We start from the raw sequence: 20309 nt of genomic DNA, 5'->3' as shown, positions 1-20309 counted from the left end.
TCATATATAATATTTATATTAGATATAGTTATTACAATGTGTGTGTGCTGGTCCTCAGGTTTGAACTCAGGGCCTGGGCAATCTACCTGAGCTTTGTAGTTCTAATTTAGTGCATTATCACTTGATCCACAGCCCCACTGCCAGCTTTTTGGGGGTTTAACTGGAGATTAGAGTCTTATGGACTTCCCTGCCTGGGCTGGCTTCAAACCACAATTCTCAGATCTCGGCCTCCTCAGGTGGTAAGATTACAAGCCTGAGCTACTGGTGCCTTGTTAATCATCTAATATATTTTTAATTTTCTGCTTTCTTCCTCTGCTAGATGTTGCTTCCTACAGTGCCAAGTATTAACTCCTTTGTCCCTGATACTTGGAAAATTGCAGCAACTGCTTGGAAACTTGCCAGAAACTTTACATTGTTTTATAACCATATTAGCAAACTCATACATACTTCAGTGACTTTTATGGCTCCTAACAGGCATTTCCATTCCATTCTCACTCCCTTCCTCCTGTCTTCCTCTCTCTCACTTTTTGTTGTTGTTATTTTGTTTTGCTTTGTGCCAATCCTGGGACTTGTACTCAGGGCCTGAGTGCTGTCCCTGTGCTTTTGTGTTCGAGACTAGTGCTCTACCACTAGCTGTCCTTTCAGCTTTTTGATAGTTAATTGGAGATGAGACTCATGAATTTGTTTTCTGCCTGGGCTGGCTTATAACAATGACCCTTAGACCTCAGCCTCCTAAGTAGTTAGAATTACAGGTATGTACCACTAGCACCCAGCTTCTTTTGCTTTTTGTAAGTTATACTTTGATCATTCTTTGCGATGAATTACTTTTCTTCAAAGAATGTCTATGTAGCATGCTATGAGACTTTGTATATCTGAGAACTGCAGCTTTATTTATTTACTTATTTGGTCTGCAAATCATAGTAATATTTTTCTTATTTGGAAAATTGTAGTTAGATCTGTTTAATCTATTTGTTCTCCTGTAGTTTTTCACACGTATCAGGTAATAATCTTGTCTATCTTATACTAAGAATTCAGTAACCTACAGCACTTGGATTTGTTATTTTTTTAACTCTAGGAAGATGGCTTTTCAGATTTAAAAAAATCCTGCTGGGTATGTTAATCTGTGTATTAGGAGATCAGATTGTCTGTGCACTGTGTCTCATTCACTGCTCTTCCCTCCCATTGCATTGAATCTGTGTTCTGAATTTTTATTTCCTTCAGTCCTCTGGGAATAATCCCTGCCTGGTATACATGTATGTACACTGTATTCTTTACCTCAAAGCCACATCCGAAATTTGATGTTTGATGTTTTTGTCTTTGTTTCCGTATCTTGAAAGTGGTAAAGTTGTCTTTCTTCCCTTTTTTTTTTTTTTAGCCTATCCTGGGGCTTGAACTTAGGGCCTGAGCACTATCCTTGGATTTTCTCAAGGCTAGAGCTCTATCACTTGAACCACGCACTACTTCTGGCATTTTTCTATGTATGTGGTACTGAGGAATCGAACCCAGGTCTTTGTCATGTTAGGTAAGCACTCTACCACTAGACCAAACTCCTGGGCCTTCTCCTTCTCTCTTTCTTTTCTTTCTTTCTTTCTTTTTCTTTCTTTCTTTCTTTCTTTCTTTCTTTCTTTCTTTCTTTCTTTCATCTTTCTTTCTTTCTATCTTTCTATCTTTCTTTACCATCTTTTCATTGTCCAGTGGTCAAGTGTCTCCATCGTTTGTGGTATTGAAAGACTGGTAAGGGAATGCTACCTCCTGCTGGCTGAATATGATTATTTACTCTGGATAAAGCAAAGAAGTCTACATTTTTCATTCCTTGAAAGAATCATGGGTACTAGGATCTGGATGTGGTTTCCCCCCTTCTCCCTCCACGGAAGTTAATGTGTTGTAGCTTAGTCCCTATAATGAGTGTGTTTGAAGGGGCAGGCCCAGTGGGAGGGCCTTAGAATACCAGGGAACTGATTTCCCACAGGACCTTGGTGAGTTCTCACAGAGTATTGCTAGGAAACCCCAAGCCTGGCCCCATTTAGTCTCTGGCTTCCTGGCATCCTATGCCCCATCTCAACCACATCCCAACACATACTCCCAGCATCATGGCAAATGGAAAGCACCCGCCTCATGTGTGGTGCTTGTGGCTCAGGTCTGTAATCCTTACCACTTGAATGACTGAAAAATGGAAGGTTCACAAATCAAGGTGAGCCCTGCCAGAAAAGTTCATGGAACTCCTTCTCAATCCATAGCTGAAAGTCTGTAAGACTCCCATCTCAAAGGAAGAAGCTGAACTTGATGACTTTTATCTGTCCTTCCAGCTATTATAGGAAGACTAAAATAGATGGATCATAGTTGAGGCCCATCTCAACCAATAACCTGAATATGACAGTATTCATCTGTCATCCCAGATACATAAGAAACAGGAATACCAATCTGAGACCAGCCTATGGTAAAATCACTCGATTCTATTTTTAAAAAATAACCAAAAGAAAAAAGGCTGGGGTTATGGCTCACATGGTAAAGAACTTATGTGTAAGAATGATGTCCTAAGTTCAAATCCCAGTCCTACTTAAAAAAAAAACTGCTTTACACACCTACCTTCCTTCTCATTCTGTTTTTGCTGCATTGTTAAAAGTTCTCATCTCAATGGAAGAAGGCAGCAGAACAGTAATAGAAAGTGTTGTAGAAGTAAAATGTTCAGCTACCCTACATATAGAAGGATATGTTTTCCACCTGATAGTCTAACCCAGTGTCTCAAAGAAGGAAGATCAGCATAAAGAAGGGTCATGTATGGGGCCAAGAGTTTAGCCTAGTGGTAGGGTGCTTACCTAGCATGCATGAAGACCTGGGTTCAATTCCTCAGAACCACTTACATAGAAAAAAGCCAGAAGTGGTGCTGTGGCTCAAGTGGTAGAGCTCTAGCCTTGAGAAAGTCCAAGGACAATGTTCATGCCCTGAGCCCAAGCCCAGGACTGACAAAAAAAAAAAGAAAGGTTGTATAGACATCACTCCTTCCTTTATACCGTGCTCATCAGTATCAAGGTCAGACGTCTGTCTCTTGTGACTTGGATATCACTTAGAAATATCCTTAATTTCTAGGGCTCTCGTGAAATTTTTTCTCCATATTCTGTATATTTGTGAGCATTTTAGTGGAAACGTCTAAATTATCTGCATCTTAATGTGAAACCTAATTTTTATTATTTTCTCATTAGAAGAAGGTCCCAGGTGATGAAAGAACCTTAATGTTTTGCTTTGACTCTTTCAGCTGTCTTCTGGTTTGCTGTCTTCCGGTTTTTAGTGTGGCTAGAGATCTGATAGCGTTGGTTGGATTCCTTCCCCCGACAGGTTTGGGGTAAACAGTGATACCAGAATAGGATCCTATCCCCGATTCCTTCAAATCTATTGCATTCTCTAAAGTGCCTAGCTTTGGGTACTGAGGAGATTTATCTCTACATTTCTACTCTACTGTTAACTGATGATGTGCCCTTCTGGCCATTTGCTCTCTGGGCCCAGGCCCTCAGATCATGTCTTGTCTGACAGCACAGAAAACTACATGCTTTGGTAAAAATAAAGTTTTTAGAAAATGAATTACAGGACAACATCTGTTCAAAATTGGGCACTCAATAAGTGGCAGTGATGATAATGTTATAATTGTCATTATCTAGACCATTAGTAGAATAATGGCATAGCCTAGATATTGTAGTTCACTGCAGAATGCCTGAAGACTAGTGAGGGTCTGCTTGTATATGCACATTAATCCAGTACTTCTGTGGCTATGATGCAATTAATGATGTGTGTGTGTGTGTGTGTGTGTGTGTATGTGTGTGTCTGTGTGTGTGTGTGTGTGTGTATGTGTGTGTGTGTGACTTTTGGCATGTTCTTTTCCTTTTCCATGCTTCTATTTCCTATCTACAAAATGAAGGGATTGAATGGAATCAGAACAGAAAATAGGTTTAATCTCTATGTCAACTCTAGTTGATCACTGCGGGTACCTGGAAAAGAGATTTCAAGGGATTCTGGGGTCTTGCGGTGTCTACACTGGCTAAGGCAGCTGGTGGCAGCTGTTCTAAGATTTTTCCAGGCCTAGATCAAATGCTCTTCAAGGCCTTTCCTGACTCCTCAGTCCTTTGATTCTTTTCCTGGACCTTTGTGGCTGGGAGATATCCTGTGTATCAGGTGAACACTGAGTGAAAGTAGGTATGCATATCTACTCAATCTAATAGGCGAAGGAAAGGAAGGGGTAGTGAGGGTGAAGAGGACTGAAAGACCTTGCGTTATGTCATGTGTGCATGTGTATAAATATAGCATAATGAAACCCACAAAAATACTTTTTAAAAGGAAATGTAGGATGACCAGAAGATCCAGAATACGATAGCGGCGATGAATTTGTTCCAAGAGCATAAAATATAACAGTGAACCCTCCTACACTGCAAATGCATGTCAACCCAAAAATAATATTTAAAAGAACAAGAATCTAAAAGGAGGGTTTGGGGTTACAAAATTGAGTCTCTGAGTGGGATAAAGGTTTCCTTCAGGCCTTGTTGCAATGTTTGTATTAAAAAGCAATGCATTTTCATCAGTGAAAACCACAATGGTTCTGGGATGTTTTTCCTTCTAACTACAACCCAGTGATACACCATATGATTCCAGCATCATTTAGTAGATGAACTGATGGGTCTTTACCATAAGTAATTTCCTAACCTGTACAAGAAGTTACAGGTCTCTGACAGCTATGTGATTATATGAATGTGTTGTGTAATTATATGAATGTAAGTATTTTGGAAATTGATTTAGCAACTTTTTTTATATGTAGGCTCATTTTCAAGAGTCCTTGGTTAGTCTGAAGAATGAGATTTGATTTTCTTGAATCTTTTCATGAATCACAAAGAAAGCCATGTGTGAATCACCTCTTTGTCTTTCCATCTTATAAGGAAAAATAAGATACTCAGGTAGAATTTTAAGCACAGGCATAACAGAACTATTCACCCTGCTTGTAAAAGCTTTTGAGATATGAGTTTGATTCTGTTATCTTTTTTCCTCCAAAAATCTCTAAGGCAGTGTATAGTCTTCCTGTGCCTTCTTTAACTCCTTCATGGTTATGAGTCTGTTTACAAATCAGTGATTCCTGACAGTGCAAATATTCCCTTCTGTGATCATGCCTAGCATATTAAATTGATGAGAAAAAGTATTTTGTGTAATTTTCTCAGCAATAACGTTAAAAAATTTGTCCTTGGTGGATACTCAGCATGGCTCTGTGATGGAAGGCCATTTTTATAGAGAACACTATAAATATGGCAGCAACAATAAAAAAAAGCTGAAAATAATAGATGAGGCATTAGCAAATTACCCCTCTGTGTTGTGGTGGTTGATAATTCTGTGATTCTTACAGACTATCCTGCAAATTGGGTCTTTAAATCTGCAGTGCGTTATTTTGTTTTGTTTTTACAGTTAATACATTTCTCATATTAACAAATGATAATTCTACATTTGTTAATCTAAACAGTTTGATTTTTTTCATTTTTCTGTGCTGAGAAACTCCTGACATTTCATTGCCAACTTCTGTTTGCCTGCGACTATGCAAATGATAGAAATCTGAATGTACATCATTTTAATTGTTGGTCTTCTGAGTATCTGCTTGCGGGAATTTTCATAGGGTACTTGGAAATCTAAGAGAATTGAGTGTGTTGACAAGAAGGGATTCTAGCCACATTCAAAGGGTTCTGGGATACCAGAAGCAGGTTCATAGTGTCTCTGCAGCAGTGGGATGGCAGGGCACTAAATCATTGTAGCTACAGGAAGCACATGCTGTTGGCTTTGGTTGTTCTCCACTTACATGAGAGCAGTTCAAGCATCCTCACATGTGGGTATCGGGATATATGCTGAACATGCACCAAACCACCTTGCACCATGCCTGGTACACAGTGTAAACATTTAGTGAAATTGAGAGGAGAAAAAGATCTTCAAAACATCCCTTCTCCTATCATCTTTCATTTTTGTCTTATAACTCATTTATTTAACTGGAAAGTAGTTGCTACATATTTAGAGCAGGAGCTCAGCTGTTCATGCCTTGAAATGGCTCACAGGGCAGAGCAGAGAGGAGGTACTGTGTCCTGGAATCCATCAGCCACCAGGGTTTCCTGAGGTCTCTGTTTGATCGACTCTTTTTAAAGTTAAAACTATTAATACACATTAATTGTCCATATTAATGAGTTTCACGATAACATTTCCATGCATGCATAGAGTATGACCTTTGATGTTTTCTTTAGTGTGACCAGTCTTTCCTCTCCAAGTTTAAGATTTTCCACCAGAAAAAATTATCTAGCAAACGTGCTGCTTTAAAAGTTGGCCCGCCTTTAGTGTAGGGTTGTGGTATAGGGCGCCCTTAAGTTACACCACACCTAGACATAGATTGTCTATGAGAGGATTAGAGATGCATTGATGTGAATCCTGCATGGTAGGGTAGGTAGTTTCTTCCATCTGTTTTCCTATAGTTTCTTGAATAAGGTTGGGATACTCTGTCCATCTTATATACATGCCAACCTTTCATCTACATTCCAGTCAGAGAGAGTACTACTAACTTAGGATCCAAACCAATTTTTTACACAGCCTTAAGGGGTAAATGTAGAACCAGTATCCTGAATCACAAATGTGCTTTATCCTTTGAACCAATTCCAATTGATTTGTTCTGGTTGCCTACAGTGCTGTCTTAAGAAACCATATGTGGTGCATTGAGGCTCTGTTGGGAGGAGTGCTGGGATTGATTAGCAATGTCTGTTATGGCCCCTGAAGGGTAGCTTGCCCAGTATTTGCCATCTTCTGCTTTTAACATGTCCTTAGCCATTCTGTGCTCTCTTTCTGTGTGAAATAGATTTAATTCTGCAAGGTGACTAGGAGAATAAGCTAAGAGAGAACAGGTATGTTCCACTTTAAGTAAACCTAGCCTGAGAAAATGCAAATTTGCAAAATGTACAAATCTGGAGCCAATTACTTCCATTACAGAAAGGCTCCATGAAAGGTTCCTTTAAATAGCGAGCTCCCCTACTGCATTAAATGATGATTCAGTTTACAAAAATCCACTCTGCATGCAACTCTTCAGAGCCATGGCTGTGTACTAAGCAAACCACACCTGCTCTTTTTTTGTTTTGTTTTAAGCCACACCTCAGTAATGCTCAGGATGGCTGCCACCACATATCTCCTGTCTCTTGGTAATTCCTGTTCTCTTCAGAATTCCTTCTTTACTTCCTCTCCTAGAGTGTTGAGTAGACAATCTGGGTGGTGGTCAACAGCTGCTGGCTCCCACCCTGCCACGACTGCATTTCATTAGTGGGTAACTGATTGCTGCGAGTGTGTTTATATGTGGGTGTGGTTGTAGAAGTCCATGCACTCTGCGTGCTGTGAACACAGATGCAGAGACAGAAAAGTCATTCCATACCTTGCTTGCAGCCTAACCTACATTCATTTCTGCTCCGATCATTATAGATGGAAGGTTCATATCACTTAGTGGATGTGGCCTTTTGGTAATATCTGCCCTCAGTTTTGGTTTCCCATCCTCTTTGTTTGCTTATGTGTTCTTTACCTTTGCATCAAAAAACTTCCCCAAATCCAGGCCTGATTTCTATTATCCAAACATGGAACTCTCCTCTTCCCTTGTATCCTAGAAAGCCCCCAATGGTTTTCTGATTTAGAAAATTAAATATAATCTGACTCTTGTGGCAAGCTATGAAATTCCCAACTAACAGATGCTCCCATTAAATATGTAACATACCCAACATCTAACGATCTAGCATGAACTTGAATTATAGAGACTTTCAGTGCCAGTCTCTTCCCAGACACTCAAACTTGGGCAGTTTTCCAGTGGGTCCTAAAGCTTGTAGGAATGCCTGTTGGCATGCATGCTACAATTCTTATTGCCTTGCAAAAATGACTTTATCCAGGGAAGGGTACCTAGATAACATGGTATCTTCCCTCACTGTGCATGGCCGCCCCATGCAGAATCACTGTCATAACTTCTCAGGCACAGGGTAGAAATATTATTTATATTTCATCTATGGTACTTTAAAACTTGAACAAAATTTCTTCCTGGGATGATTTTGCTTTCACAGACACATATTAATCTTTCTTCCTCCTTTTGGTAAGAAGCAAAATAGAAGAGTAACAGCAAACATATTGGTCCCACTCAGATATTTCTTCTGGCCTACACTGATCTCTTTGAGATGAAAGTGCTCAGGCTGGTGAGCTGTCAAGCAGCTCCTTTCCTCCTGTCTTCCCTGACTCACTGGTTTGATCCAAGGATCTGCCATGATATTGGGCAGTAACAGCTGCATAGGTGCAGCCATAGATGGCTGCTGCCAACATCATGAGACACACAATTCCACATACAACCCCTGTGATGACAACAGTAGCTACGGCATGACGCAGGTTGGCCGGCCTGGGCTTGGGTTTGGCCTCACACTCCAAAGGAACTTGATGCCCGGAGCTGTGGTTCTCAGGAGGCTTTGTCACTTCTCCTCGGTGGGCAGAGATAGGCTGCTGGTTCTGTGAGTGCACTGGATCTAGAGAAGGAAGAGTGCAGGGCCTGTATAGCTCATGAGGGATGATAAGAAGATTTTTTCCTTTCCAGGTGTCAGGTGACACACAGATGATGCCATCTGTTATTCCTCCTTCAAGAGACAAAGCAAAGGATAGTAACAGAACTTGGATACAACTTACATCCCAAATCTTCCACCTGCTAAATCCTAGGCTGATAGGATTTTTAAAGTACCTTTTTCTTCCTCTGGAGTCACAGAAATTACCCTGTTTTATGATATTAAGATTTCTAAACTGGCTAAATGCTAAAAATGCCACCCACTGATTGGCAATTGCTTATGACCCGGAATTCATTAGTACTCCTTTACCTTCTATAAATGTAAGGAGAAAGCAATGCAAAAGCTAACAAGAAAGAATGAAGGTTAATACTGAGGGTACTGAAGCCCCCTCAATCCTAGGAGACAAGTACTCTTGTTTCTGTTCTTAGTGGAGATCTAAGAAAGCATAACATAACTGTCCATTGTTGCAATGTTATATAATCATTACAGTAAAGACCCTATATGTAAGGCCAATACTTCACTGATACCAAATGGAGTGGCTTTTTGAGTGTTTCATTGCGTATCTGAGGATTTGACAGTGCTATTTGTTGAGTTGATGAGATTAAGTATAACTAACATGTTGTCTCAGGTTTCCTCGGGTCTGAAAACATTTGCTACTTTGACTAAAACCTTCTCATGAGGAAAGGGTTTCCTTTTCCTGTAAGGTGATTTATTTCCTTAAGTGCATAGACTACAGTTATCCTGAATTTGGGTACTCAGTACCCCTTCTAGAAAGAACACTAGACTTACATTCTGCACCCACACCATTTGACTTCAGGAAAATAAATACCTCTTACTAAATTTTCTACCATAAAAATTCATATTTGTATCTGACTTGACAGTTCACTAAAGTCTATTAGCTAAATCCTCTCACTACTAATACAGGTAATTATTTTTCTTTTTTACAAATTCATATAGTTCATGAACAAACAAATCCAGACCCAATCGTAGCCCTTCTCCATTCAATCCAAGTATTTCCCATTAAAATTACTGTCTGTCTCTACCTGTTTTTTTTTTTCCTCCAGAGAGTCCTAGGACAGGAAAGTGGCAAGAAAGCCTTCATAAAGCTCTTTGATCAGGCAGGTACCCTCCACTCCCATGACCTGTGGCTCAGTTCTTCTGGGTTTTCATGAACATCTTTCTTAGAACATTTAGGAAGAATCTTCCCAGCCCTCCCACAGAACAGAGTCATATATTAGATACACACCGGTAGTAAATTGTGAGGTAATACCAGAAAGACACAAGCAAAGATCATCACTTTGGTAGTGTGGTAGTGACCCCTGCCATTATATAGAACTTCAGAGCTTTGGGGATGTTCTCACACATCCATTCTGTGTGAATCGGTAGTGTTATTCTGCAGTGTAAGTGCTATCACATATCCCAGACACTCCCAAGTTGATGAGAATGGCAAAGTTCAACCCGTGCCCCTTGGACTTCTACTGTTTAAAGCTTAGTCTCCCACCACCAGAATCTCTTGACTCTCTTTTGGTTTCTTTTGTAATCCTTTGAGGCAAGAGTCCCAACTCTAGAACAAAAAATAAAAGAATAAAAAAAAAAATCAAAAGAATTTCCTGAGCCCATATCTTTCCATGAAGCCAAAAGGTAACAAGGTGACTGCTCCAAGATGAGCCCAAAGTGCCATCCAGCTGTGCTGAAATTAAGAACTCGGACCTTCCAGATCCTTGCACTCCTCTGCACCTGGGAAGTTTATTGCAAGGAAGAAGGCTAGAAAGACCAGCTCTGAGTAGTAAGAACATTTACTTAACCAAGCCAAGGAGACTCCCACCAGGAGGACTGCCTGCCCAGGGGTAAGGCAGTTCCAATAGCTGACATACACCTGAAGTGGGGTGATTTACTAAATCACTTCAAGTACAGCACCACCATTCTCCAGCCCCACATTTCTTGATTTTCAACATTAGGCTGAGACCCACAACTGTAGGCCCCACAGCCTTCTTCACAAAGGAAATTCACAGGGGACAGCCAGTCACAGGGGCCTGACCTAAATCTGAGTACAGTGTGAGAGATCTACTCCCTTCTATATTCATACCGCTGACAATATGGAAAACTCTAGCTTGCCAAGGGCTTACTGTTCCTCATTGGATCAATAATACCTTTCAAACTCTCTCAGATGAAGCTCGATTCAAATTTGATTGTACATATTTATGCAACCCTGAAAAAGATCCTTAACTACATTATTCCTGAAAAGTAGGAAGGGAGTAATAATAAAATTCACTTCCAGAAATTGCCTTGGGGACTCCAGTGAGTAAAGTGTGTCAGATACTTAGAACATTACCAAGCCTAAACTAAGGGCTGAGTACCTAATCATGAACATAAAGATGACACCTTTATATTTGAATGAAGAGGCAGAGTCATTAGAGTGCCTGGTTTGGTAGAGGAGATGTTATTATGTAAAAACTAAAGTGCATGTTTGTACCCTAAACCCATGAGAAGACTAGAATTTTCCATTCTTTGAGGCAACTTGGGGCCATAGGGTTGAGTTTGGGCCAGTAGAAGCAAAAATTGCAGTCTCAAGGCCTCAAATCTCAAGCATGATCTGTGTACTGTGTTCCCTTTTGATGATGACCTGATGGGCCACATGGAAAAGTCAGTGGTATTAAAAATTAGAAGGAACTTCTATCTGAATTATTTCATAGAATGTAGACCTTCCCTCCAAAACCCTTGCACTCTGACTTTTGCTCAGTGTAGGACTGAGATCCAGTATCGTCTGGTACATTAAACCAGCCCATCCTAATACCTTTAATGTTTCCATTGTTTTTTGAAGTTATTGATTAACATCTGCTCCTTTATTTTATGTAATACATCCATAATCAGACAGACTGTCTCCAAGTTTAGCATCTATTGGGGGATTTTTTTCAGGTTATTGCGTAACATCCAGATCCTGTTGCCCCCAAATTAATTTCGTTTTCCCCTAAAAGAAAAAAAAAGCTATTATCTGTGCTCTGGTAGTTCTGCCATGAGGAAAGGGTGACCTGCATCACCCAGTCTGAGGCTCAGGATTGGTCTTAAACCTATCAGTCTCCATCTGGTGACATTGAGTGCTAGTGAAAGGCATTAATTTGCCCAAAGACTACCAGCAAGTTTGTGGCTGAGCAGGGGACTGGTATCCCATCCCACATTTCTTCTAATGTCCTGGACCTGGGAATGATTTTTTTAACATCAAGAATTATTCTTTGATGAAAAGTCTGTTTCTGTGATGGTCTGGTTTATGACTAAAATTTAATCCAGAACATAATAGCTGAAGTTGCTTCACCTCCAGATGCAATTGATTGTATTCACAACCTTCTGTCAGAAAGACATTGTCACATCTGTGAGGCTGCAATTGTTGGTTAACTTGCACATCATTGGCTAGTTAGTGAAACATTATTGGTTTTTATGGTGTTGAGAATCTTCTTGAGATTGTAAAATTTAACTTACTTTAACTCACCTGCTTCCCTGAGACCTAATGGAACTAGTCAGAATCTGTTGTTTCTCTGTTCATGTATGCAGCTCTCATGTCTTCCAGAGCTGAAGTATACAACAACCAATGCAGCTCTCCAAGGATATCTAATAGTAACTCCAGCATGCCCCTATACTGAACTTGAGAATGCCTCCCCCACATACTCTGCCCGAGAAAGGTGTCACCATTTATCCCATATCGCTGCAAGACTAAATAAAATGGAATTCCTCATTCCTGCTCATTAGCCATTTCTGTTAGCTTAATATTTCAAGTATTTTCCAAAGTTGGTCATTTCTCACCACCCCGAGTGTACACCATCATCAGCTCATGGTTGGCTGACTAAAATGACCTTTTCCATCACTGTAGCTCTTACCCTGCAGCTTTGATTTGCTTTCCCAAAAGTCACCCCTTGACATTTTGTTGTATTCGGACCATATTGTTCCTTGGACAAAAATTCCTCCTCAGTTTTTCATCTGTTCCTGCCATGGGGCCTGATCCCTGACTGCTTGGGTCATCTGACCTCTGCCCAGTCCCTCATTTTTGTTCCTCTGATGCAGTGTTTCTTGTCCTTTACCAAACCAAACTACTTTCTTAATTAGGGCTTTAGAACTTGCTGTCACTTTTCCCAGTTATCTACTGCATCATTTCTCTGATTCTTCTCAGCTATGTCCTAGGAGAGCTCTTTCCTGTTCATCTTTTCCAAAACAGAGCCCTTATTTCATCTCAATCTCGACACTTCTTTGCATACTCATTTTCTTGATAGCTCTGCTGTCTAAACACATATATTTATTACTTTGGTTAACAGTTATATCTAGAACTCCAAGGCAATCTTCATAACAAGAAGGCTTTTCTTGTTGACCATACCTTTCTCAACACCAGGAACAGTACCTGGCATATCAAAGGCACTCAAAGAGAGAACTAAATGAATGATGCTCAGAGAAGCATCACTGGGCCAAATCTGAAGAGCCATGCTTGCTATTCTCATTTGTGTTTCTGTTATGTGATCTTGGGCATGTCGTGAATATATCTGGGCCTCCATTTCACATTGAAACCTGGGTTACCAAATTTTTCTCTAACAGGCCAGATAGTAAGTATGATCAACTTTAGGTGTCTTTCCTAACTATCCAAATTTTATATTATGAAGCAGCCACTTAATTTTTAATGAATAGACATGACTGTGATCTAGTAAAACTTTGTTTATAAAAATAGTTTTTGCCCATCTTGGGACTTGTACTCAGGACCTGGGCATTGTCCTTGGCCTTTCTCAAGGCTAGTACTCTACCACTTGAGCCATAATACCATTGCTGGCTTTTTCTGTGTATGTGGTACCAAGGAATTGAACCCAGGTCTTTGCACTTGCTAGGCAAGCACTTACCACTAGGTCAAACTCCTGGCCCTATAAAAATACTTTTAATGTCTGGATTTAACCTTGTACTACAATTTGCTAGACTATGAGTGATACGCAGCATCCTGTATTTTTAATATTCTGGACACTCTTGTTTTTCTTTTGGCATCTTGCTAAAGAAATAGTACCTACTATACCCACTTTTAATAAGGTATTTTCTATACAAAAGGAAATATCTCAAGGAAAGTTTATAGCTCTGAAATGAATAGAAGCAGACAAAGTGGGAAATGATACCCGTGTCCCTGAGGACATGGGTCTTCTTCTTGAGGACATGGTTCCTAGATAACCCACTCCATGTTCTGTTCCTGCAGCAAGTTATATCTTCACGTATCAGATTTGTACCTGTAGTAGCTTGACCACAATCATTCACCTGCATTGATCATTTTATATGGCCTCAGAATTATGTTACAAATGTACAAATGACCATTGACAGGGAAAGAAATGGATCCCTAATACCTGCATGGCACATTAGCCACAAAATGACATCGATGAGAGAAAGCTTAAAGCTTCCCCTTTCCTTCTGCTCCCTGTTCTTCTTGAGGCAGAGAATAAAAGAGACTCATGCTAGGCTGGTGATACCATATGGGGTTTCTAAGGAAACAGTACTGACCTTCATAGATAAATTTCTCCAGCCAGAGTTTCAGACCCAGCAAATGGCAATTGCATTTCCAGATGTTGTCCTTGAGAAACAACTGCTTCATCCTGGGCATGAATTCCAGGAGCTCTCGGTCCAAGTGCTGAAGCTGGTTTTGTTGCACCCCAAGCATGGTTAGGGTCTCCCAAGGCTTGCCCAAAGATGCAGGAAGATAGCTGATGTTGTTGGATGACAAATCCAGCTCCCTCAATTGGGGGAGTGCATGGAAAAGTCTGCTTTCCAGAGAAAGCAAGGAGTTCTGAGTTAGGTTTAAAACTTGCAAGTGCTGAAGACCACTGAAAGCTTCAGGGGCCAGATTTGATAGGGAATTGTTGGACAAATTTAGGATTCTGAGTCGTGACACTGACCTAAATGCCAAGGCTGGAATCTGGTGGATCTGGTTATTTTGTAAGTGCAGGATTAGTGTCTGAGGAGGCAGATCAGGAGGGATTTCAGCCAGACCCCGGCGGCTACAGTCCACAGAGTTTGAAGATGAGTGACAGAAGCACTTCTCAGGACAGTCGCACAGTCCCTGGAGCAGGAAAGTCATGCTGGAAAATAGCAGCAAACCTAGGACAGAGTGGGATAAGGAGCTGGTCTATGAGGAGTCATCAGCCTCTTTTCCCTGTCTTCCCCCATATGCCTGGGGGAAGGCAATTCTGAGCAGGAAACACCTTCTGCCACCTGCATTATTCACCTTTTTTTTTTAGCTGAAGCAGAATGGACTGAGCACATTTGTCCCAGTTACTGTTCCAAGATTCTGTGCTAGATGTTGTCAGCAGTCTTGGAAAAGATACTCTCCTGGTGCCTCAGTAGAGGGCTTAACAGTATCAGCTAAAACGACACAAAAGGTCTTTGAGGAGCTCTTTGTAGGATACAGCTGAATGACGTGGATACTAACATGTAGGAGAGTGGCAGGAGGTTTTAGATATTTACATTTTTGTCAAGTATGCTCCAGACGAGTCTGTTGAGCAGGACTCATTAGAACTTTGTGTGTTGGCAGGAATATTCTTCTGTATGTCTAATGTGGGAGTTAGTAGCCATGAGTAGCTACCAAGCCCCTGAAATATGACAGCTGCAAACAGAAAACTAAACTAAATTAATTTAAATTTAGTGCCCACATGCAGCTACTGGTTACTGTATTGGCTAAGACAGATGTAATAAATTTGTGTCTTCCTATAGCCCCCATCCTAGCTATATAATTGATATCTATGCTATAAATGATGATTATATTACTTTCAACTCAGGAGAGTTTAAAAGTACAGAAAAATCTTAACAGTAAGATACAAGGAGAACAATGCTTAAATCTAGATTTTTGGGGGTTTTTTTGTTGGATATGGGTCTTGAACTCTGGGCTTGGACATTGCCCTTGAGCTCTTCAGCTGAAGGCTTTTGCTCTACCAGTAGAGCCACAACACTACTTCTTAAATCTAGATTTCTAACATTGTGCTAGAACATGTTTGATGGAATTGCTTCTTTTTCTTACACTAGTTCACACTTCATCTGAATAGCAGCCTGGGTTTCTGTTAATTTGGACTGTCCATGCGTGAGTGATAGTATTAATGTATTATGCCAATAAAAATATTAAGTCTTCAATCAAAAGGTCTAAATATATTATTGTTCTGCCTCTGTGCATAGATATGAGGAGTTAAGAAGAATTATGCTGTTTGTGAAATTGTTTTGTACAAACTAGTTTCGTTTTTTTCTTTGAATCCCAGTAAAAGGGAAGACCAAATAAATACCCTACCTACAATATTGTTTAAAAGATAATAAACATTCTTGTTCCTAAAACAGTGCTCCAGCCATCCACATGTTATTACACTCCCTTTATTTTTCTTTTCACTAAAAAGCAAACATGTTTGTCATTTAGCTCAGCTCTTTGATTAGTGCCAGTCAGTTTTTTTCTTAACATGAATCCTGTTCTGCCTCCACTCTTGATTTATATCTTCATACATGCTAAATACAATAGCTATAGAGACATCAATAAATAATACTCATATAGCATGTGTTCTCATATATACATACCTACACACACATTACATACACACATCCTCAGAACTCTATAAATGTGCTTATATTAACATTTTAGAGGTGAGGAAAGTAAGGTACAGAAAAACTAAATTACTTGCCTGCGTTATATAGATAGTAGAGCCAAGATTTAAATCCACACAGTCTGCTTGCAGAGCCATAAGTATGTTTTTCCTCCTAGTGTATGCCAGATAAGATCCCTTCTCTCTCTCTCTCTCTCTCTCTCTCTCTCTCTCTCTCTCTCTCTCTCTCTCTCTCTCTCTCTCTCTCTCTCACACACACACACACACACACACACACATATTTGCATGGAGATTTTTGAAAAATCTTCTTAAGTATAATCGTGTCTCATTTTCTATCTGTCTTACTAACTCAAAATGCATTTGTCTAGATGGCCACAAGAAACTTCATTTTCCCTTCGAACTTCTAGACTATTTTATGATGAGACCATATCAAACTGATACTTAATTATCTTACATTTGAGGGTTTTTTTCCCTTCACTACAAATGATAGAGTTAAGAGTATCTTTGTTCAAGCTCCTTGGCTGTGTGGGAGAGAGTTCCTGCAATCAAAAGCAGTCTCTTTGTAATTCTCAGGGAGGATGGAGGTATCCTAGATACTGCAAAATCACCCCTGCAAAGTTTCTGTTCACTCCTTTCTTTTTTCTTGAGCTTGGCTATCAAAACATATTCAAACATCTGTCCAGTCTGTTTATCAGATGGATAGAAGAATTCGCAAGACCACGTAGTGATATTCAAAACTCAATCTAGCAATTAACTCATGATGAAGTTTTGAGGGAAGTTGTTTGTTCAGGGCCTTCAGTAGTGGGGAAAATCAATGCATCACATTCGGCCCTTGTTCTTGGACTTCTTCCCGTTGATGGTGCCACCGGACCATGGGACAGACAGATGTCAAGCCTTCCCAGTGAGATACTACTCTGTTTAACTTAGCTCAAGGACAATACGGTCCCCTCCTCCTTTCTGAAATAGAAGAGAACAACCCTCCCTTCCCCCTTTCTATTAGTTTCACAAATACCTAAATGACTCCTTTTGAAGCCAACCATCTTCTCATTATAAATGAACTAGCACCCCTTCACTTTAGCTGTGGTGCTCACTCATCAATTAGTTGCAGAAAACCAATTCTTAAACCAAAAAAGATGTCCTCCACAGAATCCTCTCTAGTCTATTTATGACCAGCTGATCTGAGATTCCAGCTAGTTTTCTCCTGCTTATTTTTTTTTTATTTCTCCCTCGACCCAAAGGAAGTTGTATATGAACTTCAGTTCCAAATACCATGGTTGTCTATGAAATGGCCTGTGATGTGCCAAGCACATATTCACCTCGGTCTACATTCATTTGTCTCCAGCTCCTTCCACTGCACCCAACATGACAAACAGAAATCTTCCCATCCAAAGATATTTTTCACATTTGTCTGAGCTTTGTAGAAAGACAGCTTGAAAATAGACTCCCCAGGAACACCTTTGAGACACCCTCTCTTTTGTGAGCCACCTCAGGAAAGGGAGAAAGAATTCATCCCTGCTCACCTTTCATGGCTGATTTTCCACAAGCCAGCATCTCAGTTGAACACGTAGCCCACCCTTATTAAATTCGCAGATCAATAAACCGAGGACATGGCAAACTTTTCATTTGCTTCTTGTGAATCTTGCCTGGCCTCTTCTTTGTGGTGGAAACCGGTTGGCTCTTTCAGTAGACCACTTATTTAAGCAGCCTGTCCGCTTGTCTCCATCTGGCTTGGGTCAGTTTCCATAAGGTCTTTTGATTATGTCCTGCTTCTTTCTTAGCGTGTCAGCCTTCCTGAAATCATTTCTGCCTTTCCCATTCAGACAGCGAACTGCATAAAGAATGTTTGTCAGACCTTGGGGAACAGCTGTAGCATTCAAACATGACCCCGATGGCTCGGCCTTTTTGATTATTTAATCTGCTTGAAGTCCAGGGCACCAAAATAAAATGGCCTTCTTAATCCGGTCGTGCCTTCTGCATTCTGTTGACTTATTAACCGTGCTGTGTCAACCCTCCCTGGGTGGGGGGACGCGCAGCGCAGCTCCTCAGTCTGGGGGTCTAGCAACAGAGCCAACAGAGTGTGTAATATGAGGACAAATTGGCCTGCTGGAGGCTGACACGGTTTCCACAGTGCACGTCTTTGGTCATCAGGGCTTATTCAGCCAACATCCGTGGGGATTAGCTGTGTTGACAGGGTCTTGATGCCTTGAAATCCATAGCCATGGTTTCTTTTAGTGAACATCACAACCCCTTCTCCCTGGTGCCACAGATACTTCTCAGCTGCTTGCTCATCCCGTTCCCCTACTCCCTAGTCAAATTGACCTTTAGGTTAGTATGACATTGGAATACTTCTCAATCTGTCATCATTTTCACAATGCTCAGGTTCAGACCCCTTGCCTCATTTTTCACTGTAAAACAATAAGACTCCTCCTTCCCATTGTGTCCCCCCCATTCCCTTGTCTCCCCCTCCCCCCCCCCCCGTGAGCATTGGGCCCCAGTGAACTGTGACTAGGCTCTAATTGAAGTTGCTAGGAACTTTCCCACCAGAGCCTGGGACCATCTCTTTGAATATGCAGATCATCTGCCCTTACTGAAATGAAGGTTCAGTACCTCAAGTACCCCCAGCATGTTCCAAGCCCTTGACATCCACATGGCACATCCAGCATGCATGCCTGGGCAGCTAGTCACGTGTGGATTTTGGATTCAGCTTGATTACCCAGAGCCTCATCTCTCTTATGTGGCTAAGTATAGTCTTTCGTTCATGGGACGGTGCCCAGAGTTAAATAAAGCAATACTTGCCATGGCCCCCGATTGTCTTGACAAAAGTTCACAATTCTCCATGACAGTGCTTGCAAGGCTGATGAGTTTCTGGTACTGGAAAGGCAACCATGACCCATGCCTTGCTCTTACAGAACCAGATTGTGACTATGTTTAAGATCCTATTGTTTAGGGGAGCTCTTTTCCCCTCCCATCCCACACAAGTTAGTATACTTATCCTGCCTCTGTAAGTTTGCTTTTCTCAGCCTGCTATCTTTTGTCTTACTCCCTAGCACCTTTTAAGCATCACAGATAAACAAGGGGAAGTTTGGTGCAGGTAACAGAGTAGGTCAGGTGATCAAGAACCATTTAATTGTACTAACAGTTAAATGCCCCCTTCTTGCCTTTCTATCTAGCTGTTTGGGGTACACATAATTTAATAATAAGAATTATTTTTGAAACATGTCTATTATGCATCATCCAATCGTTACTACCTTGTGACATTGCAACATATTTGAACTTAGTCCCTTTAAGAATTAGAAAGTTATATTTCTACCTATATGACTCTACGATGGTCTTTTTCAATGATCAGTAAACATATTGTGTGTGGGGGGGTCAGATGGTATTTCAGACACTGAAAGCCATATGGTCTCTGCTACAACTGTTCTTATGTGCTGATATATAAAAATAGCAAGAGATAATGTACATGGATGTATATACCTGTGCTACACTAAAGCTTTATTGACAAGAACACGCAGAGGGCTAGATCTTTCCACGGGCTACAGTTTACAGTCCCTGCAAACCCCACCTTAGAAGCTGTTGCTGCTCCACGGCTGACATCTGCCTCCAGCTCCCACTTCTCAGTCAGATATATCCACTGCCCTGGTCATTCTGGTGAGAACGCATGGGGCAGCCCAAAAGACACCAGCCTTGCCAATTTAGGAAGTTTGGCAGGAAGGGACCCTGAGGGTTTCTTTGGGTTCTAGTACAATTATTTTAGCTGTATTTTGCAAGACCCATCTAGGAACTGTCTGTTAGACTCAAGAGATCTGAAAAATAGGAATCCATTCACTGACAGCACAATTGAGTGTGGAGGCCAGGTACTTGGCCAGAACTGTGGGGGATCACGGTGCCTTCAGATACTGCCAAGGAGTGTGGCTAATGAAACGGCGGTACTCTTTTAGCTGCTTATACCCTAATGCTGGGTGGTCGCGGACAAATCACTGGCTCTATGAGTCTGGCTTCCAATCAGTAGGCTTGAGGGAAGACAAAGTGCTGTTTGTTCAGTGTGTCTGGTCTGAGAGAGAAAATGACCAGAAGTACTATTTCGTATTAGTAGTGTACATGCGTAGACCTCAAGGAGGTTTAGCTAGCTTCTCCCACCAGGAACACAAAG

General features: G+C 40.9%; 2 protein-coding genes across 3 annotated transcripts in view; one reads left to right on the top strand and one right to left on the bottom strand.

Annotated features, from left to right (window-relative positions):
- Cacna2d3 (calcium voltage-gated channel auxiliary subunit alpha2delta 3) overlaps positions 1-20309 on the top strand; it is an 846818-nt gene that overhangs the window by 691031 nt on the left and 135478 nt on the right. The window lies entirely within an intron of this gene.
- Positions 8212-17710, bottom strand: Lrtm1 (leucine rich repeat transmembrane protein 1). The gene is made up of 3 exons (XM_090320877.1): positions 17680-17710; positions 14085-14678; positions 8212-8648 (listed from the first exon to the last, which is right to left on the bottom strand). The coding sequence occupies exons 1-3, from the start codon at positions 17708-17710 to the stop codon at positions 8212-8214; spliced, it is 1062 nt and encodes a 353-aa protein (XP_090177003.1).

Source organism: Megascapheus bottae, chromosome 2, assembly GCF_031878675.1.
Source record: "Megascapheus bottae isolate mThoBot1 chromosome 2, mThoBot2.hap1, whole genome shotgun sequence".
Lineage (NCBI taxonomy): Eukaryota > Metazoa > Chordata > Mammalia > Rodentia > Geomyidae > Megascapheus > Megascapheus bottae.
Note: the sequence above shows the minus strand (reverse complement) of the source record. Positions and strands in the feature narration are given on the sequence as shown.

Coding starts and splice junctions, on each gene's coding strand:
- Lrtm1 (XM_090320877.1), bottom strand. CDS start 17,710: ATGCTGGCTTGTGGAAAATCAGCCATGAAAG. Junction 14,679..17,679: donor TGGAAAATCAGCCATGAAAG/GTGAGCAGGGAT, acceptor ACTCTGTCCTAG/GTTTGCTGCTATTTTCCAGC. Junction 8,649..14,084: donor GGAGAAATTTATCTATGAAG/GTCAGTACTGTT, acceptor TGTCTCTTGAAG/GAGGAATAACAGATGGCATC.